Here is a 22,361-nt window from a genome sequence, read left to right as displayed (position 1 = left end):
GCCCTATCCCAGTACCCTGGGCTCACGACCTAAGCTGAAGGCAGACGCTTACCCGACCACCCAGACGCCTCTCAGTAACATTTAAAACAAAAACAACTCTATTGGAGAGGCAGAGTCTACAAGACAGTCACCAGTCGGATCTCTTCTTTGCCTCCCAGATAAAGTAGGTACCGGCTCTGCCGCGAAAATGCCTCGGGGGAGAGGCGTTAGCTGGAGAAAGGCTAAAGAAGCAGCTGAGGAGGCAGATCAGGGGAACAATGTTTGTGAGGAGAATCTAGGCAAAGTTCTGATGATATTGGAGCAAAATGATCACTGCCATAAATACCAGACCCACGCTCCTAAATTACTCTCTGAAACAAATTATTGGATAAAGGAGAACATCTTCAAAGTGAAGAGTATAGACTTCTAGAGCATTTAATGTAATGAACCTAAGAGTTCTGAAAGTTCTTAGAAAGTAAAAATGTACAATAGGACATGAACAACTATTTCAAATGGATAGCAAATCATCCAATCTGGTGGTGGAAAGAATAAAGGAATAGCTTAGTATCCTTTCAAGAGGTCCTAGGAGCACACCCTAAATTCTAAGTAACTCACATCTGTGCACATGCCTGATCAGTCTTCTCTAGCCAATCAAGCCCCTGGAGTGGACAGAAAGACAGTTTCTTCACTTCCTTTCCTGGACCCCTCGGGCTGACTTCTTGTCATGGTTATATAGACAGAAGGGCAAGCTATTAGTAACTCCATCCACAACTTTTGGCTTATTGGAGCCCCGTGAGATGAGATACTGAACACTGCACTAGGTCACATTGCTGGTCAGTTCTACGCAATGCGCGGGCAAGTTAGAACCTAGCAGGACAATCTGAGTTTCCTTTGGAAACTTAGTCCCTAGCTGAGTGACCGTGAGTGCCACTTAAAAACTCTGTGAATCCAGGTTCAAGAATAATCTCTAAGACAGTCTAAAAAACATCGGAGGCAGGAGGGGGTGTGAGCTTGGCAGGTAATTAAGATTTTAGAACAGCATCTTCAAGAACCATAGGTGAGAAGAAAACTTCAACCTTGCAGGTGATTTTAAGCAGCGTTTTAAAATTATTATATGCACAATAGCTGTCTTTTTAATGAAATGGGTTTTTCATTTTCCTGATCTATGAACGAAAATATGCACTGTGATCAGGTTTGTTTGATCTCTTGCCATCTAGTTCCCAATCTCACAGATGTGTAACCTAAGGGATTCTCAGACTTCTTGGCTCACTTATTTATATTTATTTTCCTACTTAGTAAGTTGTCTGGAGTTTAGGGCTTGCTCCTACGTGCTCTCAGAGAGAAAAGTATGTACACAGAATGCCTTTCTCCCATCCCCAGAACCCTAGCACAGGAAGCCTACAATTGTCAGTGTTCTGACAAAATTCTTGTTCCTTCTGTCACCCCCTAAATCCAGCATCTATTCTGAGATTTTTGGGTCCCTAGTGCCATCTAGTGGTGGAGATGTGGAAACTACTGTCTATCAGTCTTTCTAAGCTGGATTCCATGAATCCCAGTTGAGAAGGGCTAAGGTGGCATTGTTCATCTTTAAGTTAGGCTGGAGAATTCCAGTATAAATGATTGTAACATTTATTATGGTATTTATGTTGCTCAAAGAAGAAATTCTGGTATTATTTTATAGCATCACTGAAAAAATTATTCAGGATTCATAAACAGAACAAAAATCAGTGAAATCAAATTTTCATACACTGAAATACTAATATAAACATACACAATGTCAAGTAGACCAAGTTCATGAAAATCTTAAGCCTACACTGTCATTCTTATATAAATGACTGTGGGCCCCAGCTCTGCTGCCTCCTGGCTGCAGACCTCACCCAGACTGGCTGGTCCTGCAGTGCTTCGGTCCCTTCCTTCAGAGTGGGGCTTTCAGGATACACTTTTAGGTGGCTCCTCTACTCTGGCCAGCGACTCAGAGCTACTGACATTTTAATTTCTCTCCTGCCCAATCTGGAAAGAGACTGCTCTTCTGTAGGTAACAACCTGCCAACTTCAGAGGGCTTCTCCCCACCAGGTCCATGCTGTCTTTATTTTGCGGGGCGCGGGGGAGGAAGATGAGCCAAAAGTGAATGAAAGAGGGGTATCAGGATTGGAAGGAGGATTGGGGGAGAAAGTTAAGAAGGGAGAATCTCACTGCTGACCAGTATCTAAAATAATAAGGTGGCATCAACATGATACTGCAATCTCTGTAGCCCAATGCTGATTCTGTCACAGAGTTCCCAATTTTCGTTTTTCTTTCTTCTCCCGAGGCAGCTACCTACAATAGCTTCTTTAAGCTACACTAGAAAGAGGCCACCAGAAGCAGTTTGACTGCTTCATCAGTTGAACGACTTGAACTACTCTGATATTTTGGAAGCTATCAGCTTCATTTCCAGAAAACCTTCCTGAGCACTGCCTGAGCCTTGAGGGAATGGCTAAGAGCTGTCTACTTTCCCCTGCTACCCTCTCTACTGTGGGACTCCTGTACCCCACTGTTCCCTCTCTTTCAGAGGCCACTGTGCTGGGGAAGTGGGCTGGGCAGCAGATGTAGGATCAGGCAGGCAAAGGGGCTAGGGCACAGAAATTAATGTTTCTGTTTAAGTGCCTGTCCACGCTGGGCAGGCTCTCCATGTGCCCTGTTTGCAACCACAGCAGAAGAAAAACTGCCCAGGACGCCCATTGCACTAAAATCAAACTGGAAACTGAGGCGGTGAGGACAACTGCATCTACCGAAACTCTTCTCAGGGAGGATGTCCCATGTAGTAAAAGGAAAACCTGGATGGGCTGTGAAGGCATAGGACGAGACCTCCAGGAGAAGTCTCAAATACATGCTCAAACTCCCATCTAAAGAGAGGGGGAGGGGCTAGTTAACTAGAACCTTTGTCTTGGTGGGTGGCATATGAATGTTTGGGTCTGAATTGCTTAAGACTCAGGAGAGGCAACATACTCTCCCCAAAATCCTTCCTGCATACAACCATCAAGTCTTCCTCTAAAAATGCATGATGAAAAAATATATAAATATTGGCCTGGGGCACCACATGTCTTGGTGAAACTCTCTATATGACAGACATCAGCCAAGATAGCCTTCCAACAGCAAGGCCCCTGGCTTAACTAGTCACCAGGTTTCTACAACTGGGGGAATTTGTAGGAGAAGCCCTGGCCCCTGCGGCCTCCTTGCTTCTGAGACACTGGCTGCACAGCCTGATTCTTGGGGCTGAAATTAAAGAATGCTTATGGAGGGGCGCCTGGGTGGCTCAGTCGTTGGGCATCTGCCTTCAGCTCCGGTCATGGTCCTCATGGTCCCCAGGGCCTGGATAGAGCCCCACATCGGGCTCCTTGCTCAGCGGGAAGCCTTCTCCCTCTCCCTCTCCCTCTCCCACGCCCCCTGCTTGTGTTCCCTCTCTTGCTGTCTCTCGCTCTGTCAAATAAATAAACAAAATCTTAAAAAAAAAAAAAAAAAGAATGCTTATGGAAAAGAAGGTGGGTCACCTCAGGAAAGTTCTATATTCTTTCTAACCTTTGTATTTTATCTAATTCATTCATTTAGTGAAGATAAAAAATTTTTATTAAGTGTTATGGAATAAATACCATGCTGGGCACTAAGAACAGAAAGGAATGGGGCTAGGTACAGAGGAGGCTGGGGCAGATACACGGATTACTTATTTAAATCCATCTTCTTCCTTGGCAGAACCCTAATTTTGTCTGAGATGGCAATGTGCCCAGTTCAATACTTATTTTTAGGCAAGTAAAATGAGTGCAGGACATTAAAATGTAAACCCAAGTCCAACTGTGGGGGGGGAGGTTCTAGAAAAACTTTTGTTCCCCTGTTAAAAGGTGAGAGATATGGCTGGCAACTTCCCTTACTTCTTCCTGCCCTGAGCTTGCAGGTGATAGGTGGGACTGTAGTAGTCATTTGGCCCCTTAAAAGACAAGGCTGAGAGAATTAGTAATAATGGCTTAACATGTTAGGGCTGATGAACCTACTGCAACTGTCCACCTCAGGTCTTGTTATGCAAGAAATATTAATCCCTATTTGTTTAGTTTAATATTGTATTTCCTTGAGCCAAACACATTTTTAATTTCTACAGAGACAAATAAGTAACGGCTAAGTGTTGTGGAGATATGGGGGTAGAAGGCGGTGCCACAGACTCCAAGGAGAGGGCTGGGCAGAGAAGGGAGTGGTGGAGAGAAATGCAGGAGATGCCATGTGAGAGGAAGATGGATTCAGCAGTGAAGTGGTCCCTGGTGATTTGTAAGAGTGGTGTCCATGGAATGGTAGTGGAGAAAGAGAGGCTGTGGAAGGATGAAGACTAACTGGGAAGTGAAGGAAGAGGCTGGTAACTTAGACCAGGGGTTAGCAAACTGTGGCCCCCTGAATATCTCCACCCTGCCACCTGTTTTTGCAAATGTCTTACAGGGACCCAGTTATGCCCATGCATTTCAGTTCTGCCCATGGCTGCTTTCAGTGCTACCATAGCAGAGATGACTGGCTGAGGCAGAATACAGGCCCAGAACCTAAACTATTTACTCTCTGGTCCTTAAAAAAAAAAAAAAAAAGTGTGCAGACCCCTGATTTAGACCATTTTTCCACATGCTTGGCTGTGCAAACAAAGGCACAAATGGCCGAGTCGCTAGAGGAAGACACAAGGTTACAGGTTTTGTTTTGAATTTTAAACAGAGGGGAGACCCTCTAGGATAGCTGCCAGTATAGCGGGAAGAAGTGAGGCACTGGACAGGGAGGGTCTATGCTGTGGAGAGCACAGAAGGGCTCCCGGAGCAGAGCAGGAGCACGAGGGGAGGGCTCCCTGGTGACAAGGTGTCACAGGCTGTGCCCTCCCACCATGGAGGCTTCCAAGAGATTCATAGTAGGGCATGTGAGGGACAGATCTGCAAGAAGGTTCAGAACCCCCTCTCTGTAGACTGTAGAAAAAGTGAGCCTACAAAGAGAGGAGATATTCTGCCAAATCACTTGGTCTCTGTAGGCCATAGTTTCACCATCAGTAAATTGAATTTTTATCTGGGGATTGGAAAGTCTAACCAATCAAGAATTGTAAAGCACTTGGCAACTATGAAATGTCACTGAAATACTTAATAATAGAACTCTCCCCACACCAGGATGCTGTGAGTATGAGGCAGATGCTTTCATCGTGCCTGAAAGATGAAAAGCTCAGTACAGACATTAGGTCTTACTAACTACCATCATCACAAAAGGCAGGAAGCAGACACGGTATACAGGAATCATACAACTGCACAAACCAGGCGGACTGAAAGTGCTTTTTAAGGAACAAAAATGGGTGAAATACATTAAAATGGAAAGAAGTGGTTCTCTTATTCCTCTAACCTGAGGAGACTGCAGCAGGTATATGGTCATTTAAGTTTTAGTTTTCAGCCTTTTCTTCCTGGGTTTTCACCAAAGAATCACAAAATATTAGAACTGGATGAGTCCCTTCAATAACACTTTCAAACCACTTCTTTTACAGATGGTGAACCTGAGACCCAGAGAAGGTGTATTATCTAGCCAAGGGCCTAGAGCTGCTGGAAGACTTCCTACTCCATCCAGGCTGTTCTCCCCACATCAGTGCCTCCACAGCCTTACTATTGTATCTTATCTCAGTGGGCTTCCCTGAGGGCTGCATCTGCCCAAAGGGGCAGGGCGGCAGCAGTGGGCCTCTTCTTGGAGGGCCCATGTCACCCTGGTGTACTGACACAGCTATGGGCAGCAGGTGTACCGCATGGCAACTGGGCCCTGGCTGGGGTGTCTCCAAGCAGATAAGTCTTTAGGATTAGTTCTCTAGAGAAGTGGGCATCATCAGCCCCTGGGGACCCTCCTGCTCCTCTGGTATAGGCACTTTCCGGGGCAGGCACAGGTCAGGGAGGCCTGCCAAGCCTGCTCCTGTGGAAACATGCTCTTCAGTAACCACCAGGATAAATAATAAGTGGGTTAAAGGAGTTTCAGACAGGCTCAAAGCTTCTGCCCTCTGCTGCTTCAATGACAAAAGTAGGTACCAACAAATAACACATCAAGTATTACCTCTATTTTGAATGAAAAACTTACTGCATTTCTAGAGATGTCTCCTCAGGCAAGGGAAACAAAAGCAAAAATAAACTATCGAGACTATGCCAACATAAAAATTTTTGCACAGCAAAAGAAAACGTCAACAAAACGAAAGGCAACCTACTGAATGGGAGAATATATTCACAAATGGTATATCAAATATGGGGTTAATATCTAAAATGTATAAAGTACTTACACAACACCAAAAACTCCCAAATAATCCAATTAAAAAATGGGCAAAGAACCTGAATAGACATTTTTCCAAAGAAGACACAGATGGCCAAGAGACACATGAAAAGATGCTCAACATCACTTATCATCAGAGGAATGCAAATCAAAACCGTGATGAGATCTCACCTGCACACCTGTCAGGATGGCTAGAATCAAAAAGACAAGAAACAAGTATTGGTGAGGATGTGGAGAAAAAGGAAACCTCGGTGCACTGTAGGTAGGAATGTAAATTGATGCAGCCACTGTGGAAAACAGTATGGAGATTTCTCAAAAAATTAAAAATAGAACTACCTTATGATCCAGTAATTCCAGAACTGGGTATCCTCCCCCCTCCACCAAAATGAAAACACTATTTCAAAAAGATACAGGTATACCTATATTTGTTGCAGCATTATTTACAATAGCCAAAATATGGAAGCCAGGATGAATAAAGAAAATATATATGTATAATGGAATACTACCCTGCCATAAAAAAGAATAAAAAGAGGATGCAATCTTGCCATCTGTGAAAATATGCATGGACCTAGAGGGTATTATACTAAGTGAAATAAGTCAGAGAAAGATAAAATACATCTTTACACTTATACGGGGAATCTAAAAAACAAAACAAACAAGCAAAGAAAAAGTAGAAACAGACCCATAAATGCAAAGATCAAACTGATGATTGCTGGATGGGGGGCAGAGGATGGGCAAAAGTGGTTAAGGGGAAGGGGAGGTACAGGCTTCTAGTATGGAATGAATAAGTCACAGGGATAAAAGGCACAGCATAGGGAATACCGTCAACAGTACTGTAATAGCCCTGTATGGTGAGAGATGGTAGCTACACGTGTGGTGAGCATAGCATAGTGTATAAACTTGTCAAATCACTATGTTGTACACCTGAAACTAATGTACACTGTGTGTCAACTATGCTTCAATAAAACAAAAAATAGTAAGAAAAATTACAAAAACCTTTTCTTAAGGGTTATGAATCCCTTTCAAAATTGGAAGAAATAACTCTGCAGAAAAAGGTACATATTAGTAAATTTGACATACATTTCAGGAAGTCCACGAACCACTTCCAATTATGGATTCTTTGGGGGTCCCTAGACCACACTACTCCCTGGTCACCCTCCATCCACCCACACAACTAAAAGTATACTAACTGTGATTGTCTCTATGTGGTAAAGTCCTAGAAGACTTTTCATTTTTTAATTCTTTTTGTGTTTTCCACATTTTCTGTAGTGACCATGTTTTGTCCAGCATAATCAGAAGTGTTAGATAAAAACTGAGTCTTAAAACAAAAGTACACACCCCAAACTCCTTCTACTGTCTTTGTCCATACATTAGCTTTTTAGTATCCCACAGGCCTCCAAAAAGCTCAACCAAGGAACCATACAAGCAAATTTCTATTACTGACCCTAATAATGTTTGTACTCTCAAGTAAAGGACTCAATGGAAAATTTCAAATCAATATATCTTATTATTCTGGGTGCTTTCACAGAAATTCCCCCAACTGAGTATTTCTGAAGAAAATGTTCCATTGATGGTCTCAGCTAAAAATCTCTTTCTCTCACTTTACTTCTTTCAGATCTCCAATGGCGATTTATCTAGCTCTATAACTACTTTCCCCTAAATGTCAGTCTAAACTGAAGAGAACCTGATAAAGATGCATTGTCCAGGAGGCAGATTAGATCTGAATGAGATCAGAGACAGACTCTAGCCCTAAAAAGCAGCCATGGAAGGCATGCTCCAAATGAATAAACTACAGTATAAGTTCAACTAGGACAAATGAATAAAGTCATCTTCGAGAGTCCTGGGGGAATATCTGTTGTCAGACACAAGGAAGAATATGCCTCAGAAATTACTTCATTAAATAAGTGACATAATATGACATAGTCTTAATGGTGTTCCACCCAGGGCAAGGCATTCCTACCCTCTCATCCTCCCATCCAGGTCCATGAACTCAGGTTTCTAAGCCAGGAATCTCTTCCTCTTAGGCAGACAGGAAAATACCAAGATCTCGCTCTCACGAAAATACCCTGAAGCAGTTCTCCCTAAAGGGCTGATTTAAGCTTTCTAAGGATCAGAGGGCTGTAACAATGTCAACAAGGCCAGGTTGGCGCAGCTGCTCCGGAAGCAGGCTCTGTCCAATCAGCCAGTAAGAATGCAAAAGATATACGCTGTTCCAGAATTCTCTTTTCTATTATGAACTGTGAGTGGAAATGGGGGTGGGAGCTAAGTGAGCCCCTGAGAAGTCGGAGTGCTGGCTGAGCTGAGGTCCAGGAGAGAAACCTTAACTACCAATTACTGAGCTGCCAGAGAAGGTCCCGCTAGCTCAGCCCAAGGGAGGGTGAGCCCTGATGGCAGGGACTGAACATGCACACATACTGTGGAATGCTTGGCTGACCAGGGCAAGGCTGCCACAGTGCTGCCCTCCTTTACGAGGGCAGTCTGGCAGAGCAGACATGGCACATGCTTAGAGGCAGGTAACTCTGAGCTCGAACTTAGGCTCCGCCACTTGGTAGCTATGTGAACCAGGACAAATTCTTTTACCTCCCTGGGGTTCAGTTTCTTCATCTATAACATGGAGATATCAATACCTACCTTGTAGGGTTATTATGAGGATTAACGAAAATAAAATTAAATGACATGTGTTAATAGGCACTCATTAAAAGGCACGGTAATTTTTTGCCCCCTAGTCAAAGCCATCTGCTACTCCTCAGACACAGTGATTTTTCTAAAGCAGAAATCTGACCTTCATAGTTCCCTACTTAAAACATTTCAATGGCTCTCCTTTGCTCTCATAATAAAAAGCAAACTCCTCCTTTGAGTGGAAAGGAGAGACCAAAGTGATAGTATGAAGGTAAGAAACATAAAAGCAGTAAAAAGGGATTTTGCTATTAAAAAATCAGTCAAAGGACTCACAAAAAGGATATAAAATAACATACACCAAAAATGTGGGGAAGAGAGGAGAAAAGAATGGGTTCAAACTTAAATGATCATCAACTTCAAACATACTGCTATATTCAGGAGAGGTTATATGCAAACCTAATGGCATATAAAAAATTTATATTAAAAAACCACTGATAAATATGTAAATAATAAAGACAAAGAAATCCAAATATAGCATTAAAGAAAATGAGCAAAACATCAAAGACAGACAAGAGAGGATCAGAGAAAATCTTCAAAAACAAACACAAGTAATAAAATAGCAATAAATATATATCTGTCAATAATTACTTTGAATGTAAATGGACTAAATGCTCCCATCAAAAGATAAAGTGTGACATAGTGGATAAACAACCAAGACCCATCTATATGCTGTCTACAAGAGACTCATTTTATTTTTTTTTAAGATTTTATTTATTTTTGTGAGAGAGCGAGCACATGCACATTCACAGTGGGGAGGGGCAGAGGGAGAAGCAGACTTCCTGCTGAGCAGGGAGCCTGATTGCAGGGCTCGACCCCAGGACCCTGGGACGATAACCTGAGCCAAAGGCAGACACTTAACCAACTGAGCCATCTAGGGCTTGACCCCAGGACCCTGGGATGATAACCTGAGCCAAAGGCAGACACTTAACCAACTGAGCCATCTAGGGCCTGACCCCAGGACCCTGGGATGATAACCTGAGCCAAAGGCAGACACTTAACCAACAGAGCCATCTAGGCACCCCACACAAGAGACATAAAGACACATGCAGATTGAGAGTGAGGGGATGGAGAAACATCTATCATAGAAATGGATGTCAAAAAAAGCAGGAAAAGCAATACTTATATTGGACAAAATTTATTTTTTAATTTTTTTTTTAAAGATTTTATTTATTTATTTGACAGAGACACAACGAGAGAGGGAACACAAACTGGGGGAGTGTGAGAGGGAGACGCAGGCTTCCCGATGAGCAGGGAGCCTGATATGGGGCTCGATCCCAGGACCCTGAGATCATGACCTGAGCCGAAGGCAGACGCTTAACGACTGAGCCACCCAGGCGCCCTGGACAAAACTGACTTTAAAACAAAGACTGTAACAAGAAATAAAGAATGATATTATACAACAATAAAGGTGACATTCCAACAAGATATAACAATTATAAATATTTATGCACCCAATATAGGAACACTCAAACACGTAAAACATTAACAAACATAAAGTAACCAATTGATAATAATATAATAATAGTAGGGGACTTTAACACCTTACTTACATCAATGGACAGATCATCTAAACAGAAAATCAACAAGGCAACAGTGGCTTTGAATGACACACTGGAACAGATGGATTTAACAGATATATTCAGAACATTCCATTCTAAAACAGCAGAATACACATTCTTTTCAAGTGCACACAGAACATTCTCCAGAACAGATCACATATTAGCCCCCAAAACAAACCTCAGCAAATTCAAGAAGATCAAAATCTTCACGTGGGTGGCTCAGTCAATTAAGTGTCTACCTTCGGCTTAGGTCATGATCTCAGGGTCCTGAGATTGAGCCCTGCGGGGTGGGCTCCCTCTCTTCTAGCCCTCCCCACCCCTGCTTGTGCTCACTTTCTCTCTCTCTCCTCTCTCAAATAAATATTAAAAAAAAAAAAGATCGAAATCATACCATGCATATCTTCTGACCACAATGCTATGAAACTAGAAGTCAACCACAAGAAAAAATCTGGAAGGACCACACATACATGGAGGTTAAATAACATGCTATTAAACAATGAATGGGTCAACCAGGAAATCAAACAAGAAATAAAAAAGTACATGGAAACAAATGAAAATGAAAATACGATGGTCCAGAATCTCTGGGATACAGCAAAAGTGGTTCTAAGTGGGAAGTTTATAGCCAAACAGGTCTACCTCAAGAAGCAAGAAAAATCTCAAATAAACAACCTAACCTTACACCTAAAGGAGCTAGGAAAAAAACAACAAACAAAGCCTAAAAGCAGAAGGAAGGAAATAATAAAGCCTAGAGCAGAAATAAATGACATAGACACTAAAAAAATAAAGCAGATCAATAAAACCAGGAGCTGATTCTTTGAAAAAAAATCAATAAAATGACAAGCCTCTGGCCAGACTTATCAGGTAAAAAAGAAAAAGAACTCAAATAAATAAAAAATGATAGAGAAGAAATAACAACACTACAGAAATACAATCATAAGAGAATATTATGAAAACCTATATGCCAACAAATTGGACAACCTAGAAGAAATGGATACATTCCTAGAACATATAAACTCCTAAAACTGAAACAGGAAGAAATAGAAAATCTGAACAGACCAATAAAGAGCAAAGAAACTGAATGCTAAAAACAGTCCCAAAAATCAGAAGTCCAGGACCAGAGGGTTTCACAGGTGAATTCTACCAAACATTTAAAGAGTTAATACTTATTCTTCTCAAACAATAGAAAAGGAAGGAAAACTTCCAAATTCATTCCTTAAGGCCAGCAGTACCCTGATACCAAAACCAGATAAAGACATCACTAAAAAACAGACATACAGGCCAATATCCCTGATGAACATAGACGCAAAAATCCTCAACAAAATACTAGCAAATCCAACAATACATTAAAAAAATCCCACGATCAAGTGGGATTTATTCCTGGGCTAAAAGGGTGGTTTAATATTCTCAAATCAATCAATGTGATACATCACATTAATAACAGAAAGGATAAGAACCATATGATTATTTCAATAGATGCAGATAAAGCTTCTGACATAGTACAACAACATCCATTCATGATAAAAATCCTCAACAAAGTAGGTTTAGAGAGTATATACCTCCACATAATAAAGGCTATATATGAAAAACTCACGGCTAACATGATTCTTAATGGGGAAAAAACAGAGCTTTCCCCTAAGGTCAGCAACAAGACAAGGATGTCCACTCTCACCACTTTTATTCAACACAGTACTGGAAGTCCTAGCCTCAGCGATCAGATAGCGAAAGGAAACAAAAGGCATCCAAATCGGTAAGGAAAAAGTCAAACTTGCACTATTTGCAGGTAACAGGATACTTCAAATAAAAAACCTAAAAGACTCCCCAAAAAACTTCTAGAACTGATAAATGAAATCAGTAATGTCACAGAATACAAAATCAATGTAGAGAATTCTGCTGCATTTCTAAACACCAATAATGAAGCAGTAGAAAGAGAAATTAAGAAAACAATCCTGTTTCCAATTGCACCAAAAATAGTAAGATACCTAGGAATAAACCTAGCCTTAAAAACCAGTACACTGAAAACTATAACACTGATGAAAGAAGGGTGCCTGGGTGGCTTGGTCGGTTGAGCATCTGTCTCTTGATTTCAGCCCCAGGCATGATCTCAGGGTCTTGGTATTAAGCCCCGAGTAGGACTCTGTGCCCAGCAGGGAGTTGGCTTGAGGATTCTCCCTCTCCCGCTGCCGCTCCCCCTGCTCACAGGCTCTCACTCTCTCTCTCTCTTTAAAAAAAAAAAACAAAAACAAAAACACTGATGAAAGAAATTGAAGACAACCAAAAAAATGGAAAAACATTCCATGCTCATGGATTGGAGGAACAAATATTGTTAAAAATATCCATACTACCCAAAGCAATCTACACATTTAATGCAATCCTGATCAAAATACCAACAGCATTTTTCACAGAACTGGAACAAACAATTTGTACAGTACCACAAAAGACCCCAAATGACCAAAGCAGTTTTGAAAAAGAAAAGCAAAGGTGGAGGCATCACAATTCTGGACTTTAAGCTGTAGTAATCAAAAACAGTATGGTACTGGCACACAAAAAGACACAGAGATCAATAGAACAGGATAGAAAACCCAGAAATAAACCCACAACTATAAGGTCAATCTTTGACAAAACAGGATATAACATCCAATGCGAAAAAGATAGTCTCTTCAACAAATGGTGTTGGGAAAACTGGACAGCGACATGCAAAAGAAAAAAACTGGACCACTTTCTTACACCATACACAAAAATAAATTCAAAATGGACTAAGGACCTAAATGTGAGACCTGAAGCTATAAAAATCCTAGAAAAGAACAGAGGCAGTAACTTCTTTGACATCAGCCAAATCAACTTTCTTCTAGATATGTCTCCTGAGGCAAGGGAAATAAAAGCAAAAATAAACTTTTGGGACTACATAAAAATAAAAAACTTCTGCACAGCAAAGGAAACAACAAAACTAAAAGCCAACCTACAGAATGGGAGAAAGTATTTGCAAATGACATATCTAATAAAGGATTAGTATCCCAAATATAGAAAGCATTTATCAAACTCAACACCCCAAAATCAAATAATACAATTATAAAATGGGCAGAAGACATTTCTCCAAAGAAAACATACAGGTGGCCAACAGACACGTGAAAAGATGCTCATCATCACTTATCATCAGGGAAATGCAAATCAAAACTACAATGAGATATCCTCACACCTGTCAGAATGGCTAAAATCAGCAACACAGAAACAACAGGTGGTATTGTTTGGTGAGGATATGGAGAAAAAGGAACCCCCTTGCACTGTTGGTGGGAATGTAAACCAGTGCAGCCACTGTGGAAAACAGTACGGAGGTTCCTCAAAAAGATAAAAATAGAACTAGCCTACAATCCAGCAATCGCACTATTGGGTATCTACACAAAGAATACAAAAACAGTGATTCAAAGGGATACATGCACCCCCTCATTTATATAACAGCATTATTTACAATAGCCAAGATACGGAAGCAGCCCAAGTTTCCATCTATAGATGAATGGATAAACAAGATGTGGCATATATATGTATTTATACAATGGAATATTACTCAGCCATAGAAAAGAATGAAATCTTCCCATTTCCAAGGACATGGATGGGGTTAGAGTGTATTATGCTAAGTGAAGTAAGTCAGAGAAAGACAAATACCATACGATTTCATTCATATGTGGAATTTAAGAAACAAAACAAATGATCAAAGGGGGAAGAAAAGATAGAGACAAATCAAGAAACAGACCCTTAATTATAGAGAAAAAACTGATGGTTACCAGAGGGGAAGGGGGGAGGGGTGGGTTAAATAGGTGATGGGGATTAAGGAGTGCACTTGTGATGAGCACAGGGTAATGTATGAAAGTGTTAAATTACTATATTGTACACTTGAAACTAACATAACACTGTATGTTAACTAATTGGAATTAAACTAAAAGCTTAGGGGCACCTGGGTGGCTCAGTCAGTTAAGTGTCCAACTCTTGATCCCGGCTCAAGTCATGAACTCAGGGGTGTGAGATCAAGCCCCACATACTTAAGATTCTCTCTCCCTCTGCCTACCCACTCCAAAAAAAAAAAAAAAAAAGAGCAAACGCCTGACCATCTAAGAAGCCTACATGTGCTGATCCTTGCCAACCTCTCTCTCGCTCTCCTGTGCACCAGCCACAGGGACCTGCTTTATGCTCTTGGAAAATTTAATCTTTCCCATTTCAAAGCCTTCACACAGGTTGAAAGCCCCTTCTTCCCAGATCCCAACTATCTGGTTAACAAGTTCTCCTAACTTCTTTGGGAAAAACCTTTCTTAACCTCCAGACTAGGTCAAGCCTCCTGACAATGCTCCATTTGCCTCTCTCTCTCACAGTGCTAAATCTGCTTGGTAATTATACTCATAAAGATCTACACTATATCTTAGACAGTAATGTAACATTAAGAGGTAAGGAACTGTTTTTTGATTACCACTGAATCCCCAGGAATCAACACCAAGCACAATGCCTGGTTCCATTTTAGGAGCTTACAACTTGTACTGAATAAATACAATTTCAGAGGAGGGTTGGGGAAGCAGTAGCTATTAATCTGGTTAGTACTTCTCTGTAACACTTAACCACATTCTGCCCAGCATGCTTATTAATATTTAATTTTTCCTTCCTTGCTGGATTTTTAGCTCTGTTGTATACAACTTTGAATGTTCCACTGCCTCCAAATGATAGTGGAGCTCAGAGGAGATGCTCCAGGCTGGGGAAATGGTACGGAATTGCAGGGAAGTTAAGTGGCCTGAATAGAAAGAGAGAGAAGGGTGAACTCTACCCAGAAGGCAGCTGTGGCCTGAGGTAAGGACATGTTTCCTGCCCTAATTTTTCCTTCTTAGGGCCATTGGAGTTGACCTCTCTTTGTGGGGATGTGAGGATTCAAAAGGGCAACACTTACTTGTTCCCATGAAGAAATCATATGACGTTCAGCAGGTGGTTTCTCTATGATAGTCACCTCTGTCACACCTGGGGAAGACTCTGGAAGAGGAAAAGAGAGTCTGTAGAGTTGCAATGGGCCTGCTCTCACATATTTCAATACTAGAGGCTGACTGTTGATAAGTACCTAGGAATATCAGATTCCTCTGAGCAGCATTTATTACCCGTACTGTGATAAAAACAGGAAGAACTGGTCAGTCCTTCAAAGGCACTCAGTCCCACAACCTAGGACCATGCAATCAACCTGGTAGAAAGGACATCATCAGAACACCCACTACACACAGTCACTGCTCAGTACTTCAGTTGTTGAACAAAAATCAGAGATTCTACATTCCTAGTGATTTCATACCTCAACTTCTCACTTATGACATGGTCAAAAGGAATAAAGAATAGCACCTCAATAAACTTTTACAAGATACAAAACTTGTTTGCTAGTTTTTCTTCTAAATAAAACCCATCTGTACTCTATGAGATCCCAGATTGAGTAGTTTAGGCTAACACTATGAAAAATGGATTCCATCCAGAAATATACTGAAAACAAAATAAATCATATCTCTAAATCTTGAAAGCAGGAAAAGGTCTCCAAATAATCTCTTCGTGGAGCTATGTTCTAGCATTCATTCTGAAGTAAAAAAGAAGCCACCTGACTTGGAATTCAACAGACTTTAATACCTCCTCCTACATTCTCTACTTGTCTGTTTACCCACACTCAGGACCTTGAAATCCTTAATATAAGACACAAAATCTGCTATGGGTTGAATTGTGTCCCTCACAAAAAATATATGTTGAAGTCCTTACTGCCAGTTCCTCAGAATAGGACTTGATTTGGAAATAAGGTCACTGAATATGTAATTAGCTAAGATGAGGTCACAGTGGAGTAGGGCGGACCCCAAATCCAATATGACTGGTATACTTATAAAAAGAATGCTTTGTGAAGAGACAGAAGGAAGAGGGTCACATGAAGATGGAGAAATGGAGTGGTATATCTGAAATACTAGGAATGTTAAAGATTGCTGGCAAACTACCAGAAGTTAGAAAAGAGGCAAGGCAGGTTCTTCCCTTCCAGATTTCAGAATGAGAGTGACACTGCCAAGCCTTTGGTTTCAGGCCTTCAGCCTCTAGGACTGTGAGAATAAATCTGTTGTTCTAAGCCACCTGGTTTGTGGTACATTCTATGGCAGCCCTAGCGAACTAACACAAAGCCTATCCACTTTTCTCTTTGTGATATTGCATAGATTATTCCCATTGTCACCACTGTTTTAGGCCATGGTCACTGCAAGTGTAGATGCAATCAAAGCCACAAACTCTGTGCTCTGATCCATCCTCAGCATACCAGCAGAGGACTTTCTTCATACCTAGGCTTGTTTCCTATCTGATCTATTGGGTTCTCCTTGTAGTCTGGAGGATAAGGCCCTTCTCTGTCTGGTCTTAACTTCTTCCACCCTATAGTCCAAACCCTGTTCCAGGTGTGTCAGTTTTCTCATTGTCTCCACTCCTGTGCCCCCCAGCCCCAAAGCTAAATCTGTACTTATCTTTAATTATGCTGTATCCCTTTCCCATTATACACACCCAAATGTGTCCACCTACCCAAGTCCTACCCACACTTCAAGGCTAAGCTAAAGCTCCACGTCCTCCATGAAACCATTTCAGATGACTCTAGTTCACCATGATCTCTGCTTTTGCCAATATCCAAACCCATCACATGCAGTGTTGGGCCCACATAGGTTTATACTTTTTTTTTTTTTTTAAGATTTTATTTATTTGAGAGAGAGAGAGTGTGTGCAAGTGCACAAGCAGGGGGAGGGGCAGAGGGAGAAGCAGACTCCCCGCTGAGCAGGGAGCCTGATGTGGGGCTCGATCCCAGGACTGTGGGAGCATGACCTGAGCCTAAGGCAGACACTTAACCCAACTGAGCCACCCAGGTGCCTCTCCCCACTCCTTTTTTAAAAAAGATTTTATTTATTTGAGAGGGAGGGAGGGAGAGAGGGGGAGAGAGAGAGAGAGAGAGCATGCACATTTGCCTTTACTTAATTATATTCTATTTTGAACCATATTTTGGTTATTTACTATAAGTAAATACTGTAAACAGGGAATGTATTGAAAAGAATTTTTAAAATCTCTAAGGCTAAGGCAGAGACTTCTAATCTAGTTTAATGTATAAAATGGTTCCTGGACCCAACCACTCCAACATTTTTGTGGGGAGGTTTCCTCATACCAACAAGCAATTCTTGGATATCCCGGTGTTCTACAAGGAGACAGCATCAGATACCATAGGTTATGGGCTCAGTCTGTAAGACTGCCACCCTCCCCACTTCAGACACCAGATACGAGTTCAGGTTTTCACCTGTGCTTCCTGACTGACCTGCTACAGATTGGGGGTTCTCAAGACCCCCTCTCCTTGTACTTCAGACAGCAGTCAAAGCCCAGCTGTCACCTGTACTTCTGACTGACTGGTTATAAATCAGAGGTTCCTAAGACCCCCTCCTCAGGTTCCATTAATTTGCCAGGGTGGCTCACAGAATTCAGAGAAACATTTTACTTACTAGATTACTGGCTTATTATAAAAGAATATAACCTAGGAACAGCCAGATGGCAGAGATACTTAGGACAAGGTATATGGGAAGGGGTGTGGAGTTTCCATGCTCTCTCCAGGAAGGCTATTCTCCCCACATCTCCATGTGTTCACCAACCTGGAAGTTTCTGGGTTTTTATGGAGGCTTCATTACATAGGCACGGTTGATTAAATCATTAGTCGTTGAGGACTGATTCACCCTTCTGACCCTCTTCCTTTCCTAAAGGTCAGGGAATGGGACTAAAAGTACCAACCCTCTAATCATATGATTGGATCCACTGGCAACCAGTCCTCATCCTTAAGTGCTTTCCAAAAGTCACCTCATTAACATAATGAAAGATCTTTACCACTCTCAACACTTGGGAAATTCCAAGGGTTTTGGGAGCTGTAAGCCAGGAACTGTGGACTAAGAAAAAATACACAGTTGACCCTTGAACAACATGGGTTTGAAATGCATGGGTACACTGGAACACCTATTTTTTTCAATAAATACAATACTGTAAATGTATTTTTTCCTTATGATTTTAATAACGTTTTTCTCTATTTTATTATGAGAATACAGGATACATACAACATACAAAATAACGTGTTAATCAACTGTTATCGGTAAGGTTTCTGGTCGGCTGTAGGCTATTAGTTAAATTTCGGGGCAGTTAAAAGTTATATACAGATTCTCTACTGTACTGTTTTGGGGGGGGCTATCAACAGCCCTAATCCTGCTTTGTTCAAGGATCAGCTGTCATCTGAGTGAGCAAATATATATTTCTTATAAATCAGAATATCACAATGTGGTTCACTGATTCTGTAATCATGTTAGTGTCCTTTTTATGCATCATAAAGTTTCCTCCAGGTTATCACAAAGTTCAGATCCTGAGATGCAGCAACAACCCAATATAGGAGGCTAAGAATTCTGGACTCCACATATTCTACTCTTGCTTGAAGCATTCACTAGTTGTGTGACCTTATATGAGTCTTCACGTTCCTTAGCATTCAGAGAGACGACAATATTTATAATAATATTTGCCTTGATAAGGGAAGCAGAAGAAGCAAAGGTAAAGGTGCTCTGGAAAAGCAAAAAGTACCATATACACAATTTTTTTCTCTGCCTTCTTTTTAATGTCCTTTCTAAGACATTGGGAACCATGGTACTACGGTGGAAAAACACCATGAGCTTCAAGCCCTTAGACCTGGGCTAAGTCCTTGCTATGCCCTTGACTAGTTAGGATGGAAGACCCTGTCTGTCCCTTCAAGGGTGGTCCCATTTGGCAATGTACCACCAAAGCTAAGACAGTGAATAATAAATGTTATTATTTACATTTTATAGCAAGGACATTGAGGCTAAGAGGCTAGGACACTCCAAGTAGCTAGGCTTACTCCAAGTATGGGTCTAGTTAAGAGTTTATGTGCAAGTCTTCGTGTCCCCCTCAGCAAAGCCCTTTAGCAATTATCCTATGCAAATACAGAGCTTAGCTTCAATCAGTCTTAGCATCCTATTATTCCAACTTTTGTAGGACAGAACAACACAGAATTCTTTGTTAACAATCCAGCTGGTTGCATAATGATGACATCTGACTATACCCACAGGGCAGTCTAGTGTCTAGCTTTGCTGGAGGCCACACACCTAATATAAGTACCTGACATGAACCTTTTGATTGCCAACCCTTCCATTTCAAATACATCCATCTTAAATAAACAAATTGCCAGCTGTTTATGACACAGCTACTAGCTAAACAACTGGGAACCAGGGCACCCCACCTGTGAAGTTCCCCTTTTTAAAAGCCCTGGGTAACCAGGGGAACTGATGGCTTGACTGACCCTGCTTTTCCCCTCCCATACCTGAATTTCCACATTTAAGTTTTAAAGATTTTATTTATTTATTTGTGAGAGAGAGAGCACAAGCAGGGGGAGTGGCAGGCAGAGGGAGAAGCAGGCTCCCCGCTGAGCAAGGAGCTCGATGTGGGACTTGATCCCAGGACACTGGGATCAGGACCTGAGCCGAAGGCAGACGTCTTATAAAACTCAACACCCAAAAAACCAGATAATCCAATTATAAAATGGGCAGAAGACATGAAGAGGCATTTCTCCAAAGAAGACATACAGATAGCTAATAGACACATGAAAAGATGCTCATCATCACTTATCATCAGGGAAATGCAAATCAAAATTACAATGAGATATCACCTCACTCCCGTCACAATGGCTAAAATCAAAAACACAAACAACAAGTGTTGATGAGGATGTGAAGAAAAAGGAACCCTCTTGCACTGCTGGTGGGAATGTAAACTGGTGCAGACACTGTGGAAAACAGTGTGGAGGTTTCTCAAAAAATTAAAAATAGAACTACCCTATGATCCAGTAATCACACTACTGGGTATTTACCCAAAGAATACAAAAACACTAATTCAAACGGACACATGCACTCCTATGTTTACTGCAGCATTATTTACAACAGCTAAACTATGGAAGCAGCCCAAGCATCCACTGACTGATGAATGGATAAAGATGTGGTATACATATATAATGGAATATTATTCAACCATTAAAAATGAAATCTGGCCATTTTCAACAACATGGACAGAGCTAGAGAGTACCATGCTAAGTGAAATCAGTCAGAGAAAGACAAATACCATATGATCTCACTCATATGTAGAATTTAGAAACAAATGAGTGAAGGAAAGAAATAAAGACAAACCAAGAAACAGACTCTTAACTATAGAGAAATGATGGTTACCAGAGGGGAGGTGGGTGGGGTAATGGGTGAAATAGAGGATGAGGATTAAAGAATACACTTATCATGATGAAAAAATTAAAATGATTTAAAACAAGAATTGCAAAAAAAAAAAAGAAGAAGAAGACTAAGATGGAGAGAGAGATATTACACAGTTGAACTTTGACTAATGCAGGGGTTAGGGGTTATGAACCAACCCTGATGAAGTTGAAAATCCATGTATAACTTTTGACTCTCCAAAAACTTTACCAATAGCCTACTATGGGAAACCTTACTGATAATAAAACAGTTGATTAACACATATTTTGTATGTTATATGTATTATATACTGTATTATTACAATAAACTAGAAAAAAGAAAATGTTAAGAAAATCATAAGAGAAAATACATTTATACTACTGTACTGTAAAAAATCCATGTATAAATGAACCCACAGTTCAAACCTGTGTTGTTCAAAGGTCAACTGAAATTGATCTTGTTGTATCTCAGGTAGATCTTACACACTATATTTAATAATCTGTTATCAAAATGTAACATTTCCCCACTCCTTGCTCCACTGGGTAGGACACACTTTATCATCATAAAAAAATTTTCCTCAGTTGATTGTTTAGCATTTCATTTCCTGATTTTAGCATTAGTTCTCTATTTGCTCTTGTTCATTTTGTGAAATTGTGCTGTTTAACAAGATGTCTACTTTAATGAAAGACTTTCCAGTCAGTTGAAGCAAAGTCCAGATATTTTAGCAGGCTTGTTGTGAATGGGAGAGAGATGTGAGCTTTCCTTTTTCTTTGCCCTTTTATCATCAATTGCCAAAGGACTCTTCCTTCTTTTTTGCACATTTTCTCCTCTGGAATATATGTCCCTTTAAATTGCACGGCCAACACTTTAAATAGCACCTACTTTGAAGTCACTTTCCTGCAGCCCTGCTCTGATCTACCCAGTTGTTGTTACTGTTGTACTGGGGTTTTAAACTCTCTGTTGCTTCAACTAGCCTCTTTGCTGGCATCATTTCTGGCTCTGCCTTTGCTTGCCACAGAGCCTTCTAGCAGTGAAGGAGTAGGGCAAGGACAGTGCTGGGATTTGTAGTTTTTTTCTCTTTTTACTCATAGTTATTTTGCACTTTTGGCATTCTCTGTATTTTAAGTAGTACTGGGCTTGGTTTTCAATAGAATTGTCATAGTTATGGAGTTATTTCACACATCATTTAGAGAGAAGATTTTGGTGTGGTAATTTGCTTACTACACACCCACCACTGACCTCAGCCACCTTGTTTTTAAAAATCCTCTCTATGTATTTTCAAAACAAAAAACAAATGTGAAAAAATAAAAATATAATTGATTTTTGACTTATTATTAACTTGAAATTATGAGGTTTTGATTAAATTTATAAATAGTATTAGAATGTTTACATGAGGCCAGCTTCACTATAAATTTAACTATCAGAGCTAATTCCTTAGGTAGGTTTTGCCTTGTGTTACCAGTTTGCCAGATATCTGAAATGCTTAAAAATAGAATATATTAAATGTATAAATGAAATTTAAAATATTTACAGTTATTTATTTAGGTCTTTAAATTGAACTGTCAGCTTAAGGGAAATTTGGTTGGC

The 22,361-nt window shown here is 40.7% G+C and overlaps 1 protein-coding gene across 1 annotated transcript in view; it reads right to left on the bottom strand.

The window, feature by feature from the left end:
- The window catches only part of TPGS2 (tubulin polyglutamylase complex subunit 2), a 58,008-nt gene that overhangs the window by 34,054 nt on the left and 1,593 nt on the right, over positions 1–22,361 (bottom strand). The window contains exon 2 of the mRNA XM_081801385.1: positions 15,419–15,498. Within this exon, the coding sequence (XP_081657511.1) occupies positions 15,419–15,498 (80 nt within the window). The remainder of the gene's footprint in view (positions 1–15,418; positions 15,499–22,361) is intronic.

This window comes from Leptonychotes weddellii, chromosome 13 (genome assembly GCF_054177405.1).
Source record: "Leptonychotes weddellii isolate Sample4059 chromosome 13, ASM5417740v2, whole genome shotgun sequence".
Classification (NCBI taxonomy): Eukaryota; Metazoa; Chordata; class Mammalia; order Carnivora; family Phocidae; genus Leptonychotes; species Leptonychotes weddellii.
This window is presented reverse-complemented; position numbering and strand designations above follow the sequence as displayed.